A 12,380-nucleotide genomic window follows, 5' to 3' on the forward strand; every position below is an offset into this window, starting at 1 on the left:
GTGAAGCGAGTACACACGCAGCAGGCCCCCCTCCTCGGGGCTGTGCAGCCACAGGCCCAGTAGAGCACCACTGCCTTCCATGCATGGCACAGGGCATAAGCGGGGGCTGATTCGACCTGCTCCCGGCTGGTCTGGGGCTTGCAGGCGTGCGTGGGAGGGGGACGGTGCCGTGGCTCCAGGGCTGGCATGCCCGCTGCTGGAATTCATGGCCGTGCCGCCTGGGGAGCAGAGGGGGGAGGCTGTGCGTCTCCTCTCCCCAGGCACAGCTGTTGCTGCAGGTGCTAGTATGAATGAGCCCAGTGTACACATGTCCAGGTGGTGCAGGCTGCATCCAAACAGGAATTGTAGGGTCCCCCTGTAGCGATGACTTCCCGGGGTGCTGTACCTAACACAATAATGTCTCCCCTGTCTCCGGCAGGTTGCCAAGGGCCGGGCTGGAAAGACCTTCCCTGGCACGGCTAGGGAATCCCTGGAGGAGAAGCTGAAGCCCATGATCGAGTGGGCGCTCAGTGGCTTCAAGCCCATGGGCTGGAAGGGACTGAAACCACCCAGCACTCCAGGTGTGATGCTTTCGGGATGCTGGCGCTGGCTGGGAGGGTTGCCTGCACTGGGGTATTTGCGTGCATGCGAGCAGGAGGGATATCCAGTGGGTCTGACTTCAGTGGTTTGGCCTTGGTCTGTCCATCACAGGACTGTTGCAGCTGGGGCTGCGAGCGCACGTGTGCTTGGGGAGCAGAAGAGACCGAGCGATTCTACCCCCTTCTTCCTTTCAAAGTGGTAAAGAACTGTGGGTGGCTGGACACTGGGGTGCATTTCTTCCCTGGGTACAGGCTAGCGTGAGGGATTGGCACATGCAAAAGCCTCCTGCCCTGGAAATGGAGTAGGGTGCAAATCAGCTCTAATTAAATGGTGCCCGCAGGGGCTGAGCTCCCATTCAGCTCGGGGGTGGGGGGCGAGGAGGGGGCTTGCCCCTCAGTTAGTTCCCTTTAGCTGTCATTGGGAGGTGGCCCCGAAAATGCCTGGCTTAACTGGGAAGACCTGCCTTGCCTCCTTCCCCAGAGGGCGGCACCCGTCGCAGCAGCACAGAAGAGGTCTCCACCCCGGAGCACTGCCCCCCGGCCAAGCGCCTGAAAACCAACGCCTGCAGCAATGGCAAGGAGGCACACGCAGACAAGGACCAGACGCGAGGTGAGCAGGAGCGGGCAGCGTGTCTCCCAGGGGGGAGACAGCTCACATGCCCCTGGCCCTGGAGAGAAACTACTCAGGGAGGCTGATACGAGCTTGCTTTGACTGTGCTTGCGGCTGGAGGAAGAATGGTGTTTTCCATAAATGAGTGTGACGAGCCCTGGTAGCAATGCTAGGACAGTTCCTGCTTTGTTCCTTCCTATACCTCTTGCATGTTTATTCATGACCTAGGCATGTAGACATGCATGCGCACCCCTTCTCCAAAACCTGCATGTATCCTAATCCTGCCTGGCAACACACACTCTTACCTGGAGGCAGCTTTTACCTCTGCCCACACTCATCCCCACTTAGGTCCATACGTATGTGTGCTTTCTGCCAGGAGTATACGTAACTGCACATGCAGTTTCCCTCCACCACGTGACCGCTCAGCCCTGCTGCGGTGCCTCCATATACAGTTTGCTGTGCAGAATCCTGGAAGGACTGAGTGTATTTTTCCCTTTATGTGTTTTTTCTTTCTCTTTTTTAAAGAGCAAATGGTTTCCAAAGTCACAAACAACAACTGGAGCCTCGAAGGTAATTAGTTCCTTTTTCCTTTGATTAAAAAGTCTGTGGCTAAGTTGGGTGCTTGGATACAGCACCAAGAGTGAGATAATTGGTGTCTCCTGCTTAATTGCACCACATGGGATTAGTGGAAGCTGCCCCTGGTGCTGCCTGGACAGTGCTTGCTCAGGGTGACGTGCACCCCTGTGTTGCCCCCTAGACTAGTGTCAGGCCTTCAGGTGTTCCCGTGATAAAATCACTGATAATGCTTCAAGGGGGTGCATTGTATTCATTCACAGACAACTGCTTGTCATGTGGAAGGAAAAACCCGGTCACGTTCCACCCGCTGTTTGAGGGGGGCCTTTGCCAGACTTGCAGGGTAAGTTTCTTAGGGCGGTGACCCCTGCCCGGTGCATGTGGGGGGATGTGCCCATGCTAACCTAATGGTAAGCTGGCTGCTGCAGCTTGCTGGGTCTCAAAAGCAGCAGCTAATTGGGCTGGGATCAGAGAGGCTGCTGGCAGAGCATGGGGCTGGGTGAGCATTGCTAGCCTTTTTCTGCAAGGAGTTCCTATGGAGGGGTTACCTGCTGCCTTCGAGAAGGGGGCTGGGCAGGGGAAAGGCGGTGGGCCGGAGCTGGAGATGTTTGGGGCATGGCAGCTGGCTGTGGGGGCCTGACTCGCTCTCATTTTGGGGCGTTTTGCTGCTAGGAAAGATTCCTGGAGCTCTTCTACATGTACGACGATGACGGCTACCAGTCCTACTGCACTGTCTGCTGCAAGGGCAAGGAGCTGCTGCTGTGCAGTAACAGCAGCTGCTACAGGTGGGCAGCCCTGCTCCTGCCTGCTCCCCTTCTCCCTCTCCCTCACCATCCTTCCCCCTGCAGGCAACCCTGGGTGCAGGGGCCTGGGAACTGGGGTGAGCTGTGGAGGCTCCATGCTGCTGTAGGACCTGGCCCTTGCACCCTGGGGCCTCAAGGCAGCTTTGGGAGCTGAGGGATAAGCACCCGGATGAGAGAGCTCTGGCCATAATACATCCTGTAGGATCATGTGAGGACAGGCTGCTGAGTGCAGATGAGAACTTGGAGCACTAGTGGGGTTGAGATTTTGGAAGGAGACTGAAGGACTGGATTGACTACTGGGTGCCTGGCTCCTCTGAGCTCCTTCGAACACCCCAGCCTAAGAAGGGAAGTTACTACTTCATCCTCATTCAGAGGGATCTGCTTTAAGGCTCTGGCTTCCCTGGCTGCTCCTGTTTGCCTTTCCCTGGATTGTGTCTGTGCCTCGCTCTGCAGAGAAGGCATCTCTAGTCCTGGGATTAGGTGGAGCTTGGGGACAGGGTTTCCCAGTGGGATACCCCATTCTCTGCTTGCAGTGCATGTCTGCAGTGCACTGTGATCCACCAGCCCCAGGCCTGGGTAGATCCCTGCCTCTAGCCCTGTGTGACAGTAGCTCTCACCTGGGATATTGGCAAGAGTCCCTTGCAGATATGCAGCTAGCGCTCATCATTCTCGCTCCCTGGATTCCTGGGGTCCCAGAGGAGCCACAGAAACCTGCTCTCCTCTTGCAAGATGGGAAAGGCCTGGGAGCTGGACCCCGAGGCAGTGTGTACTGTCCATGGGGGATTTGCATGGAGGGTGGCCGAGACTGTCTACAGGGTCAACTTGCTGGGCTTGGAAGCAGTGCCCTCAGATATGGGACATATATGGGCCACTTCTTAAACAGGAAGCATCTGATGCTTGTTTGATGCTATGGGCAGGCTAATTACCACTGCTGGATGACTGCGCTAATTAGCCTCCCAGCAGCACCACAGGACTGGCAAAGCTGTGTTTGGATTTGCTTATGCAGAGCCGAGCCCTGTGCTTGGGGGCACGGCTGCCTGACCTGGGAAGCTTGTCATGTAGTGTGGCGGCAGGCAACGGGGTGCCCCGGCAGTGAGAATTACCATGTCCCCCGGCTTCCCCAGGTGCTTCTGCGTGGAGTGCTTGGAGGTCCTGGTAGGGCGAGGAAGCTCGGAGAAGGCCAAGGAGCAGGAGCCGTGGAGCTGCTACATGTGCCAGCCTCAGAAGTGCTACGGGGTCCTGCAGCGCCGCCAGGACTGGAATGTCCGGCTGCAGGACTTCTTCACCAGCGACAAGGGGCAGGAATACGTAAGGCAATGCGTGCGAGGGTCCGGCGTGCCGGTGAGCTCGGGCGGGTTGAGGGACGGGGGAAGGATGCAGCGCTGCACACGACGCTGGGAATGGGGAAATCTGGGGTTGTGGAGTGGGAAGGCATCCAGCACTTCCTCTGTGCTGCTGACATGTGGCCACGTGAGGCGTGGGGCTGATTCTCAGCTGGCAGCGATAGGGCCTGGGCATTTCCAGCAGCCTCATGGAGCATTGAGACCACGAGCTAAGCTTTCATCTTCCCTCTCTTTCATCGCAGGAGGCCCCTAAAATCTACCCAGCCATCCCCGCAGCAAAGCGGAAGCCCATCCGAGTGCTGTCCTTATTCGACGGCATAGCAACAGGTGAGGAGCCAGGAGGGGGTTAGTAGGAAATAGTTATAGGATTAAGTAGCTGTGATCGCTCTCCGAGGAGCTGCTAAATCCTTACCAAAGCCTTGAACAAATGTGATGTGTGCTGGTACAGCCAGTCAGTACTGGCAGACCCATGTCACAGATGAGAAAACCAAGGCAGGGAGGGATGAAGTGACTTGGCCAAGGTCATGCAGTGACTTCTTCACCAGCGACAAGGGGCAGGAATACGTAAGGCAATGGGCGCAGTGAGTCCGTGGCACAACCAGCATTTCTGGTGGTGTGCTGCAGCTATACCACTGGCCTGGCGTGCCGGTGAGCTCAGGAGGGTGAGAGGAAGGAAGAGTCCCAGGCCTGTCAAGGCCCATTCTACATGCAGGTCCCCGCTGGCAGTGTGGGGTGGGGGCATGTTTGCAGAACCATGTGCAGGCACCTGCTGCTTCCTCAGCAGAGCACTTCCCTGTCTGCTGACCCTGGGGAGAGGCAACAGCTTTGTGGAGCCCCCTTGTAGGAATGAGCTTCAGTCAAGCAGATATGCCTGTGTGGGTGGGGTGGGCTCTTGAAGGCCCAGAGCTGCACAAATGTCCCCCCTCTACATCGCACCCAGATCGGGTGTGTTGCGGGCTGGTGCAGGAAGCGAAGAGCCCGAACAGATCCCTGCAGCCAGCACTCACCTTGGCTTTCCTTCCCCGGGCAGGTTACCTGGTTCTGAAGGACCTGGGCATTAAAGTGGAGAAATACATTGCTTCGGAGATATGCGAGGAGTCCATTGCCGTGGGCACTGTCCGGCACGAAGGGAACATCACCTACGTGCACGATGTCCGGAACATAACCAAGAGAAACGTAAGCATACGACTTCCCGTGCCCCAGCCCATCCTGCTTGGCTCCTGGCAAGGAAGAGCATGCCAGCTGCCCACCATCCTGCCCCTTTGCACCACGTGCCATTTTGGGACTTCGTTTGGGCTGAGTCCCTCTCTCTGTCTTTTCCAGATCGATGAGTGGGGGCCTTTCGACTTGGTGATCGGTGGCAGCCCCTGCAACGACCTCTCTATTGTGAACCCTGCCAGGAAGGGGCTGTATGGTAAGGCGGCTTGGTTTCTGGAGGGGCTTGTGGCTTTTGGATGTGGAGCCCTTCAGCTCCCGGTTCTCCAGTTGTGATCCCCCCCTTGGGAGGAGGTGCAGGGGCCAAAAAGGAGCCTGCTGTCTCACCTGGGGCTGTTTGGCCACTGGAAAACGAGTCGGTGTTTTGCTCCGTTTCCTGAGGGGTGCATGTCCCAAGCTCCTGCCGCATGGGGTTAGTGGGTTCTCGTGATGGGATGGGGCTGGAAGACCGAACTCTTCCTCCCTGCCCTTCTTTGATGTGGTCCCACTAGCACCTTAGATCTAGTGGGACACAGGATGGTTAAGCCCGGCCACCTCCATGAGCACCAGGCGTTGTTGGTGCTGTCTTCTCATGCGGGTGCAGACCTCCCTGACCGTCTCTGCTTGCCCCATTGCAGAGGGAACCGGGCGGCTGTTCTTTGAGTTTTACCACCTCCTCAATTATGCGCGCCCAAAGATGGGTGAGGAACGCCCCTTCTTCTGGATGTTCGAGAACGTCGTCGCCATGAGGGTCAATGACAAGAGGGACATCTCCCGGTTTCTGGAGGTAAGGCTTGCTGTGGGCCACTTGCCTCCGCGCGGCGCCCTAGAAGTGGGTGTCATCCCAATGTGGCTTCTCATGGAAAGCCAAGACAAAGTTGGGCTGTAATCTGTGGCTGTGAAAACCCCAAGCAGGACTAGTGCGGGTGGTGGGGTGGGAGAAGGACGGATGCTCTCGAGGCTGGATGTCTTGCACTGGCTGCGCTGCAGGCTTCCCCATCAACCTTGGCCAGCGCCCTCTGTGCCTCAGCTTCCCCATCATAACATGGGTTTAATGATTCTCAGCTTCGCTGTGGGGAGTCTGTTCATCAGCTTTGGGGGGTTAGTCCGTGATGCTATTTGCTGCCTGCTTAATGCCACATCCACTGGTTACCCCTATTGCCAGAGTCATCACCTAAGTGGCACTTCTGTCCTTGAGCCTGCAGGAGCGATAAGAAGACACTACCGAGATGGGTTGGGGCATGTGTTGGGAAGGTCCAGGCTCATACCTGTGTTCCTAGAGCTCCCCAGTGCACCCGAATGCAGCAGTAGTACTGGCGACGGTGGGCTCTTAGAGAAAAGGCCTTTCTGTCTTAATGCCACATCCACTGGTTACCCCAGAAGCAGGGCCCTGTTTAGGGTGGCCACAGGTGCTTCGCCCTGGTTCCTTTTTCTGACGTTTCCCTCTTCTCTCTGTTGGCCTGCAGTGTAACCCGGTGATGATCGATGCTGTCAAGGTGTCGGCGGCACACCGAGCACGCTATTTCTGGGGCAATCTGCCAGGGATGAACAGGTAACTGTTTTTCACTTGCGAGCCTCTCCCATTTCATCCTTCCTGGCCCCAGGTGCAGCTCCGGAGAGCCAGGGAGACTTATTAGCCTGCAGTGCTCCAGTCCGTTGGGCTCAGGTCTCCAAGGAGCGGTGCGCTCGCTGCTCGCAGTTACAGGCATCTACAAGTGTTTTAGAGTGAGGGACTGAATCAGTGGGGACCTTTCCGTTGACTTCACCGTGGGCTCTGCATCAGGTCTTTAGGGCGTGTGCATCTTTTGAGGATGAGTAACTGTGGCTTGCTTATAGCACGGGATTGTCTCTTGCACCGAGTGCTGTGGGACTGGACGTGTGGATCTGAGCAGCGCAGAGCAAGCCGCAGTTGCCATTAGTCATTGTCCCATCAACTCAGTGCTGCATGGACCCCACCCCACATACTTGGCTTTCTAAAAGTGCTGCGGGTATCGTGCTTAAGCAGAAGTGTCCAGAGAGTTCTGTGCAGCACACTTTGCTTGGTCAAAATTCACAGGAAAACATAGATTAAAGGGATGCTTTAAAATCAGGCTGATAGTGACCTCATTAACCTAACCTTTTGAGCTGCAGAAGATGGAATTTTCCATCTCGCAAAAGCCCCGGGAAGGTCAATGCAGATGGAAAGAAATCAATGGGATCGCATGCTGATTTCTAGAGCTTTGCTGTCTATACTTTAGGTGCAGGCATTTGTGGGAGTTAAAGCAATTAGCGCTAACCCTGATGGGTGTAGGTCCCTGGGGGACAAGCGTCCAGGACCAGCAGCGTAGCCTTGATCACCTTTTGCATTTTGAAGCTTGTGGTTGCATTTTTGTTGGTACCTATGTGCCGACTCCAAAGCAGAGGTCCCTGGGGATGTCCCTGGAGGGTGGACTCGGGGTGACATTTTCAAAAGTAAAAGGAAGTAAAAGCATTTGACAATGAGCTTGGGTGCTTTTGACAATGTTACCTGCCGAAGTCTCTATCCAGGGCACCACTGACAGTGGGTTGTCGACCTCGCGTCCTGATTTAGAACAAGTTCTGTTCAGCAAGCGACAAGTCAAATGAGGTTAAACCGTACTAGCTCTTCCTGCACTTCACATGCTGCTATTAATACAAAGTTGTTGGGGATCTAGGACAACTGCGAAGGACGGAGCTCTCAGAGCGGCAGCGAATGACTTTCCTGTAAATGATTCATACTGTTTTACTGTAGTGGAGCATGCTCTAAGCCGTTTCATGGTCTAATTGCATCCTGATGATGGTGAGGGATGATGGCACCTACTGTAAACTGTATAACCACCATGTGCTGGTGGAACAGGTGGAGTCGAAGCGGCATGTGAAGGGGGTGTGGGTCGGTTCTGTAAAAGGGCTGACCCTACCCAGTGAGACTGAACAAGGGCAGTCAGTGTCACGACCATGTGTTTGCAGCGGGAGCTGGGAGCTGGAACTGGCCGGTGGCAGACAGAGATGAGACCTTGTCGTCTTTGGAGAGCTGGGTGTGAGATTGCCCAGTGACCTCAGTGCTGCTGGGTAGTCGGGCACAGGACACAGCCTTGCAGGAAGGGAAGAGGCAGCAGATCAGTGCTGCAGGCCGAGGTTGCAGTCTGCTTTCTGGAGCAGACGTTTGCACCTGAAAAAAGGGTTGCACAGGGCAGTGTCGAGGGAGGATGGAAAATGCAAAGGGGTGCATGGTGTGCAGAGCAGTGTTGGTGGCGGCAGTGGAAGCAGCCCTTGGGCTGGGATTCCCAGCTGGCTGAAGGCAGCAGCCTCACTGTCCTTTCAGAAGAAGCTGGGATTGATGCTTCAGCCAGATCCTGGGGTCCTGGTGAAAGAGCTCGTTCACTAAAGCAATGTCATTGAGAAGAAATCTGCCCTTCCCCATCACCCAGCCTCCGCGCTGACCGCTCTTCCTCATGGGCAGTGTTCAGTCTGTTTGCGTTGTCGAGAAGAGCCCTGTTGCCAGATTTGGTTGCTGTTGGTGTTGTGCAGGCTGTTTGCATTGACTGCTACGTCTCACAGTCGCGCTGTCAGATTTAAGAGAATCTGCTCAGGAGCGTCTCTCTGGTTCCCCCCCTCTCCTTGTCCTTTTCCTTGTGAATTAGAAGAAAGAGGGGGTGGGGGGGAAGGGCCAGAAGTTGCATCACCTACAAGTTTCTTTCCGTGATCAGAAAGCTCTCAAGGGAAAGGATCAGATTTTGATGCTTTTCTGTTTTCTGCTGGGCAAACCCTGTGGATCTCATGAAAGGCTGTTTACCTGATTATGAGATTTAACTGTGAGGCCTTGTTTTCCCACACCTGACCTTCAGGCTGGGGTTACGTTTGCTCACTTGTTCTTGCAAATGATGCCACGTTCTCTGCTGCTGCAGAGGACGTGAGCATGCCCCAGTGCCGGAGCGCTGGAGAGCGCAGGTCTCTGTGGATTTTAGACTGTAACGAGCTTTGCCTGTTCTCAGGCCTGTGGTAGCTTCAAGGACTGATAAAGTTGAGCTTCAGGACTGCCTGGAATACAGTAGGATAGCGACGGTAAGAGTCACTGTTCAGCCTTTTTCCCTTTCCCCTTTCCCCCCCTCTGGGGTGTTTCTCACCTTCCTGTGACATGAAGTCTTTGGGCTCCACAAGGCTGCACCCGTTGCAGGGGATGTCCTCAGAGCTGGACACTCTCTGGGGACCCCCTCTCTGACTCTTTGCCTTCTCTGGGCCCGAGAGTGTTTGCATCTCTCTCTCTCTTTCTGTCTCCCTTAAGACCCGTCTTTCTGGATCCAAGCTCTCTCTTCCCCTTCTGCTCTTGGTGGGTCTGGTGAGGTGGTGGATTTGCTTCTGTCTCTGGATTGCGGTGCCCGTCTGAGAAATTCTCCACGTTGGGGCCCCAAGCCCAGCATCTGGCAGTCATTTGGGGGGCTGGTGAGCCTGTGGTGCAGACCTTGCTAAGGTGGGCAAACCACAGCCTGGCTGGCACTCTTGTCGGGAGCCCCAAGCTGCTCGTCTGCCTTGATATCCATGAATCGGGATCTTTCTTGGCAGCAGATGCCAAAGTGGCCAGAGGATGCGGCTGTGCCCCCAGCCATTGCTGTAAGAAAATGCCCTCTCATGCAAGTGCTTTGAAGAGCTGCCTGGCTCGTAGGGGCAGACGCTGTGCTAATGGAAACGCTGGAAGCACCGGCATGCCCTTCCTCTGCCCAGCCTCATCCCCGCAGCTGGATCAGCCCCGGCCTCGGAAGAGCCTGAAAGGCATTTGCTTGATGTGCGGGCCTGGAGGTTCATGTCACGCTTGTTGTTTTGTTCTTCAGTTGAAGAAGGTGCAAACCATAACGACTAAAACCAACTCGCTCAAGCAGGGGAAAGGCATGAAGCTCCCTGTTCTCATGAACGGGAAGGAAGACATGTTGTGGTGCTCTGAGTTAGAAAGGTGAGCCCTGCTAGGGAGGGGTGGGCGCTGCAGCCGGGGAGCTTGGGCCAGGGCCTCCAAAGGCGGTGCGAGGAGCAGCATGGACCCGCAGGCTTGTTCCTTGGGGGTCTGTGATAGCATCTGCTGTCCGTCGTGGCGGGACCCCCGAAAAACCAAGGGTTTGGGACGAAAGCCTTCCATTTTCAAGTGGTCCGTGGAAAGGAGTTGTGCTGCTCTGGCATATGCCATGTGTTGCGGGGAAGGGACTGCAAGGCGTGCTTGGTAACCTGGTCTTAGCCAGAATAACCTGATGACCCTGTTTGGTGTCTAGGAGGTCACACGGATGATCCGGCGTGCCAGGAAGGGGGTTTCTCTGGGGTTTGGAGGCTTCTTGTTCCCTCCTTGGTTTCTATTCGCTGCAGTTTGATGACTGGGACAGTTGCTGGTGCTGACCTGGGCAAAGAGCAGTGCTTTTGGGGCTGATTTTTATTTTACTGGATTTTTTGTTAGCTTTTTATTTTCTTTTATTAAACGCTGCACCCAGGCGATGATGGCTCAGGTTGTTAATTAGAGTTCCCAGGAAAGCTGGGCTGTGTTTCAGGGTTGCTGGTGGCAGGACTAAGCTGTTTACATGGTAGGATGGGGTCATTCTCCAGTTTTTAGGGGAGTTAAAAGCATTCTTTTCCTGCAGAAGCTGAGCTGTGCTCACCTTTGGGCCCTGCATTGCTGCTGACATGTAGAAAATGACTGTAGGCAAAGTTCTTTGGGTAGATGTGATCTGTTTTATTACACCAACTAAATAGTTGGAAAATTGTTTTTTGCAAGCTTTCAGGCACTATTTAGTTGCTCTAATAAAAGATATCCTGTCTACCCAAAGAATCTTGTCTGCGTATGTCTGTAGACCGACACGGCTACAACCAACAACTTGAAAACGCCTGTGGAGTTTGGTCGCGGTGGACCATGGCCATTTCAAACCAATGATCATCGCTGCCTTTTAACTGGAGATGCCAGGAGCATTTGTAGATGGCTTTGCTGCCGATATGTTACCAAGAGCTAGTCACCCTGGGTTCTGTGTGCTCCTGTCCGCATGCATGTAGGACTGCTGTGGCCTGCATCTGTCCCCCCGTGAGATGGATGGCAGGGAACAGACTCCTCATTGCATGCAGGGCAGTGGTGTAACTTTGAGAGCGACCAAGACAGTAGCCTTGGGGAGTGCAAAAATACCCGTGGCAGCAACGGTGGCTGATCGTGCTGCTGAATGGAGCTGCCTGGGGTCACTTCTCCTAGTGCAGATCCCGTCTTGAGCCGCACGTCTCCTGGTTGTCCAGCTTGTGGCCCCTATCTGTCATATTTGCCGTACCATGACCATGATATTCGACTGGCTAAGGTTTTGTAGGCATGATATTTTCTCAGGAGGTTCATCCTTGTAAAGACTGAATTGTATTCCTGGCTCTTCTGCTGGCCAGCTGGGTGATCTTGGGCATGTTGTGTCCTTCTTGGTGCCTCAGTTTCCCTAGCTGCTGAAATGCTTGGAGATCTGCAGTCGAAAAGTCCTGTTTGTGACTATGGGAAGCAGGGAGGGGTCTTGGTGTCAATGTGGAGTGCTGGCTCTTGGAGACATGACAGAAATACCCAGACTCTCCCACTAACTTCATAGGGAGCAGGGCTGTGGCTTGGGGGCAGGTTTTTAAAGGGTGGTGGTTTCTTTGAATGAGAGTGGCTTGCACCCACAAAGGAAGTGTGCAGAGATGCTTGCTTGCATGCCTACAGCAGAGGTGCAGATAAGGGAGCAAGAAATACGTGCACACGCTGGGAAGCTGAGCCTCAGTGTGTGGACGAGGTGCCCCTTGTGAGACAAAGCAAGGACAGCCCCAAGAAGCATCAGCAGTGATTCCAGCAATGCATGGGGCCAGGGTGTCGGCCTGTGGGAAATAACCCGGTGATTATAGGGTAGACTTATAAATGCACCGATGTCCTGGTTCCCTCCTGAATGAAGACTCTGCTTTTCTCCCGCCCCTGCAGGATTTTTGGCTTCCCCCTCCACTACACGGACGTGTCCAACATGGGGCGCGGAGCTCGCCAGAAGCTGCTTGGCAGGTCATGGAGTGTCCCGGTCATTCGGCACCTGTTCGCCCCACTCAAGGATTATTTTGCCTGTGAATAGCAAGCAGGGATCTCCTCGTCTCTCTTCTGGTAAGGGTGCACTAGCTCCACTGGCTCTGTGGGAGAGGGAAGGACAAGACCAGGCAGTATTTCCCATCAGCTCCATGACCTCCTAGAAAATGACCCCCCATGCTGGGAAGGAAGCGGGGCTGTAGGGAGAGCTTGGGGAAACTCCTTAACCAGTGAACCTGGTAG

General features: G+C 55.0%; 1 protein-coding gene across 7 annotated transcripts in view; it reads left to right on the plus strand.

Moving 5' to 3' along the window:
• DNMT3B (DNA methyltransferase 3 beta) overlaps positions 1-12,380 on the plus strand; it is a 37,558-nt gene that overhangs the window by 21,453 nt on the left and 3,725 nt on the right. For 5 of the 7 annotated variants that reach the window (XM_090020877.1, XM_090020880.1, XM_090020876.1 and 2 more), the window contains 15 exons: positions 419-560; positions 691-777; positions 1,060-1,188; positions 1,714-1,758; positions 2,025-2,104; positions 2,434-2,546; positions 3,689-3,872; positions 4,150-4,234; positions 4,938-5,083; positions 5,231-5,321; positions 5,740-5,888; positions 6,568-6,653; positions 9,091-9,160; positions 9,925-10,043; positions 12,045-12,215. In XM_090020877.1, coding sequence (XP_089877003.1) covers positions 419-560; positions 691-777; positions 1,060-1,188; positions 1,714-1,758; positions 2,025-2,104; positions 2,434-2,546; positions 3,689-3,872; positions 4,150-4,234; positions 4,938-5,083; positions 5,231-5,321; positions 5,740-5,888; positions 6,568-6,653; positions 9,091-9,160; positions 9,925-10,043; positions 12,045-12,186 — 1,668 coding nt within the window. In that variant the 3' untranslated portion in view covers positions 12,187-12,215. Of the gene's footprint in view, positions 1-418; positions 561-690; positions 778-1,059; positions 1,189-1,713; positions 1,759-2,024; positions 2,105-2,433; positions 2,547-3,688; positions 3,873-4,149; positions 4,235-4,937; positions 5,084-5,230; positions 5,322-5,739; positions 5,889-6,567; positions 6,654-9,090; positions 9,161-9,924; positions 10,044-12,044; positions 12,216-12,380 lie in introns of those variants that run through there. The other 2 variants (XM_090020878.1, XM_090020875.1) reach the window with 2 other exon arrangements.

Source organism: Crocodylus siamensis, chromosome 10, assembly GCF_052110815.1.
Source record: "Crocodylus siamensis isolate JL-2025a chromosome 10, ASM5211081v1, whole genome shotgun sequence".
Lineage (NCBI taxonomy): Eukaryota > Metazoa > Chordata > Crocodylia > Crocodylidae > Crocodylus > Crocodylus siamensis.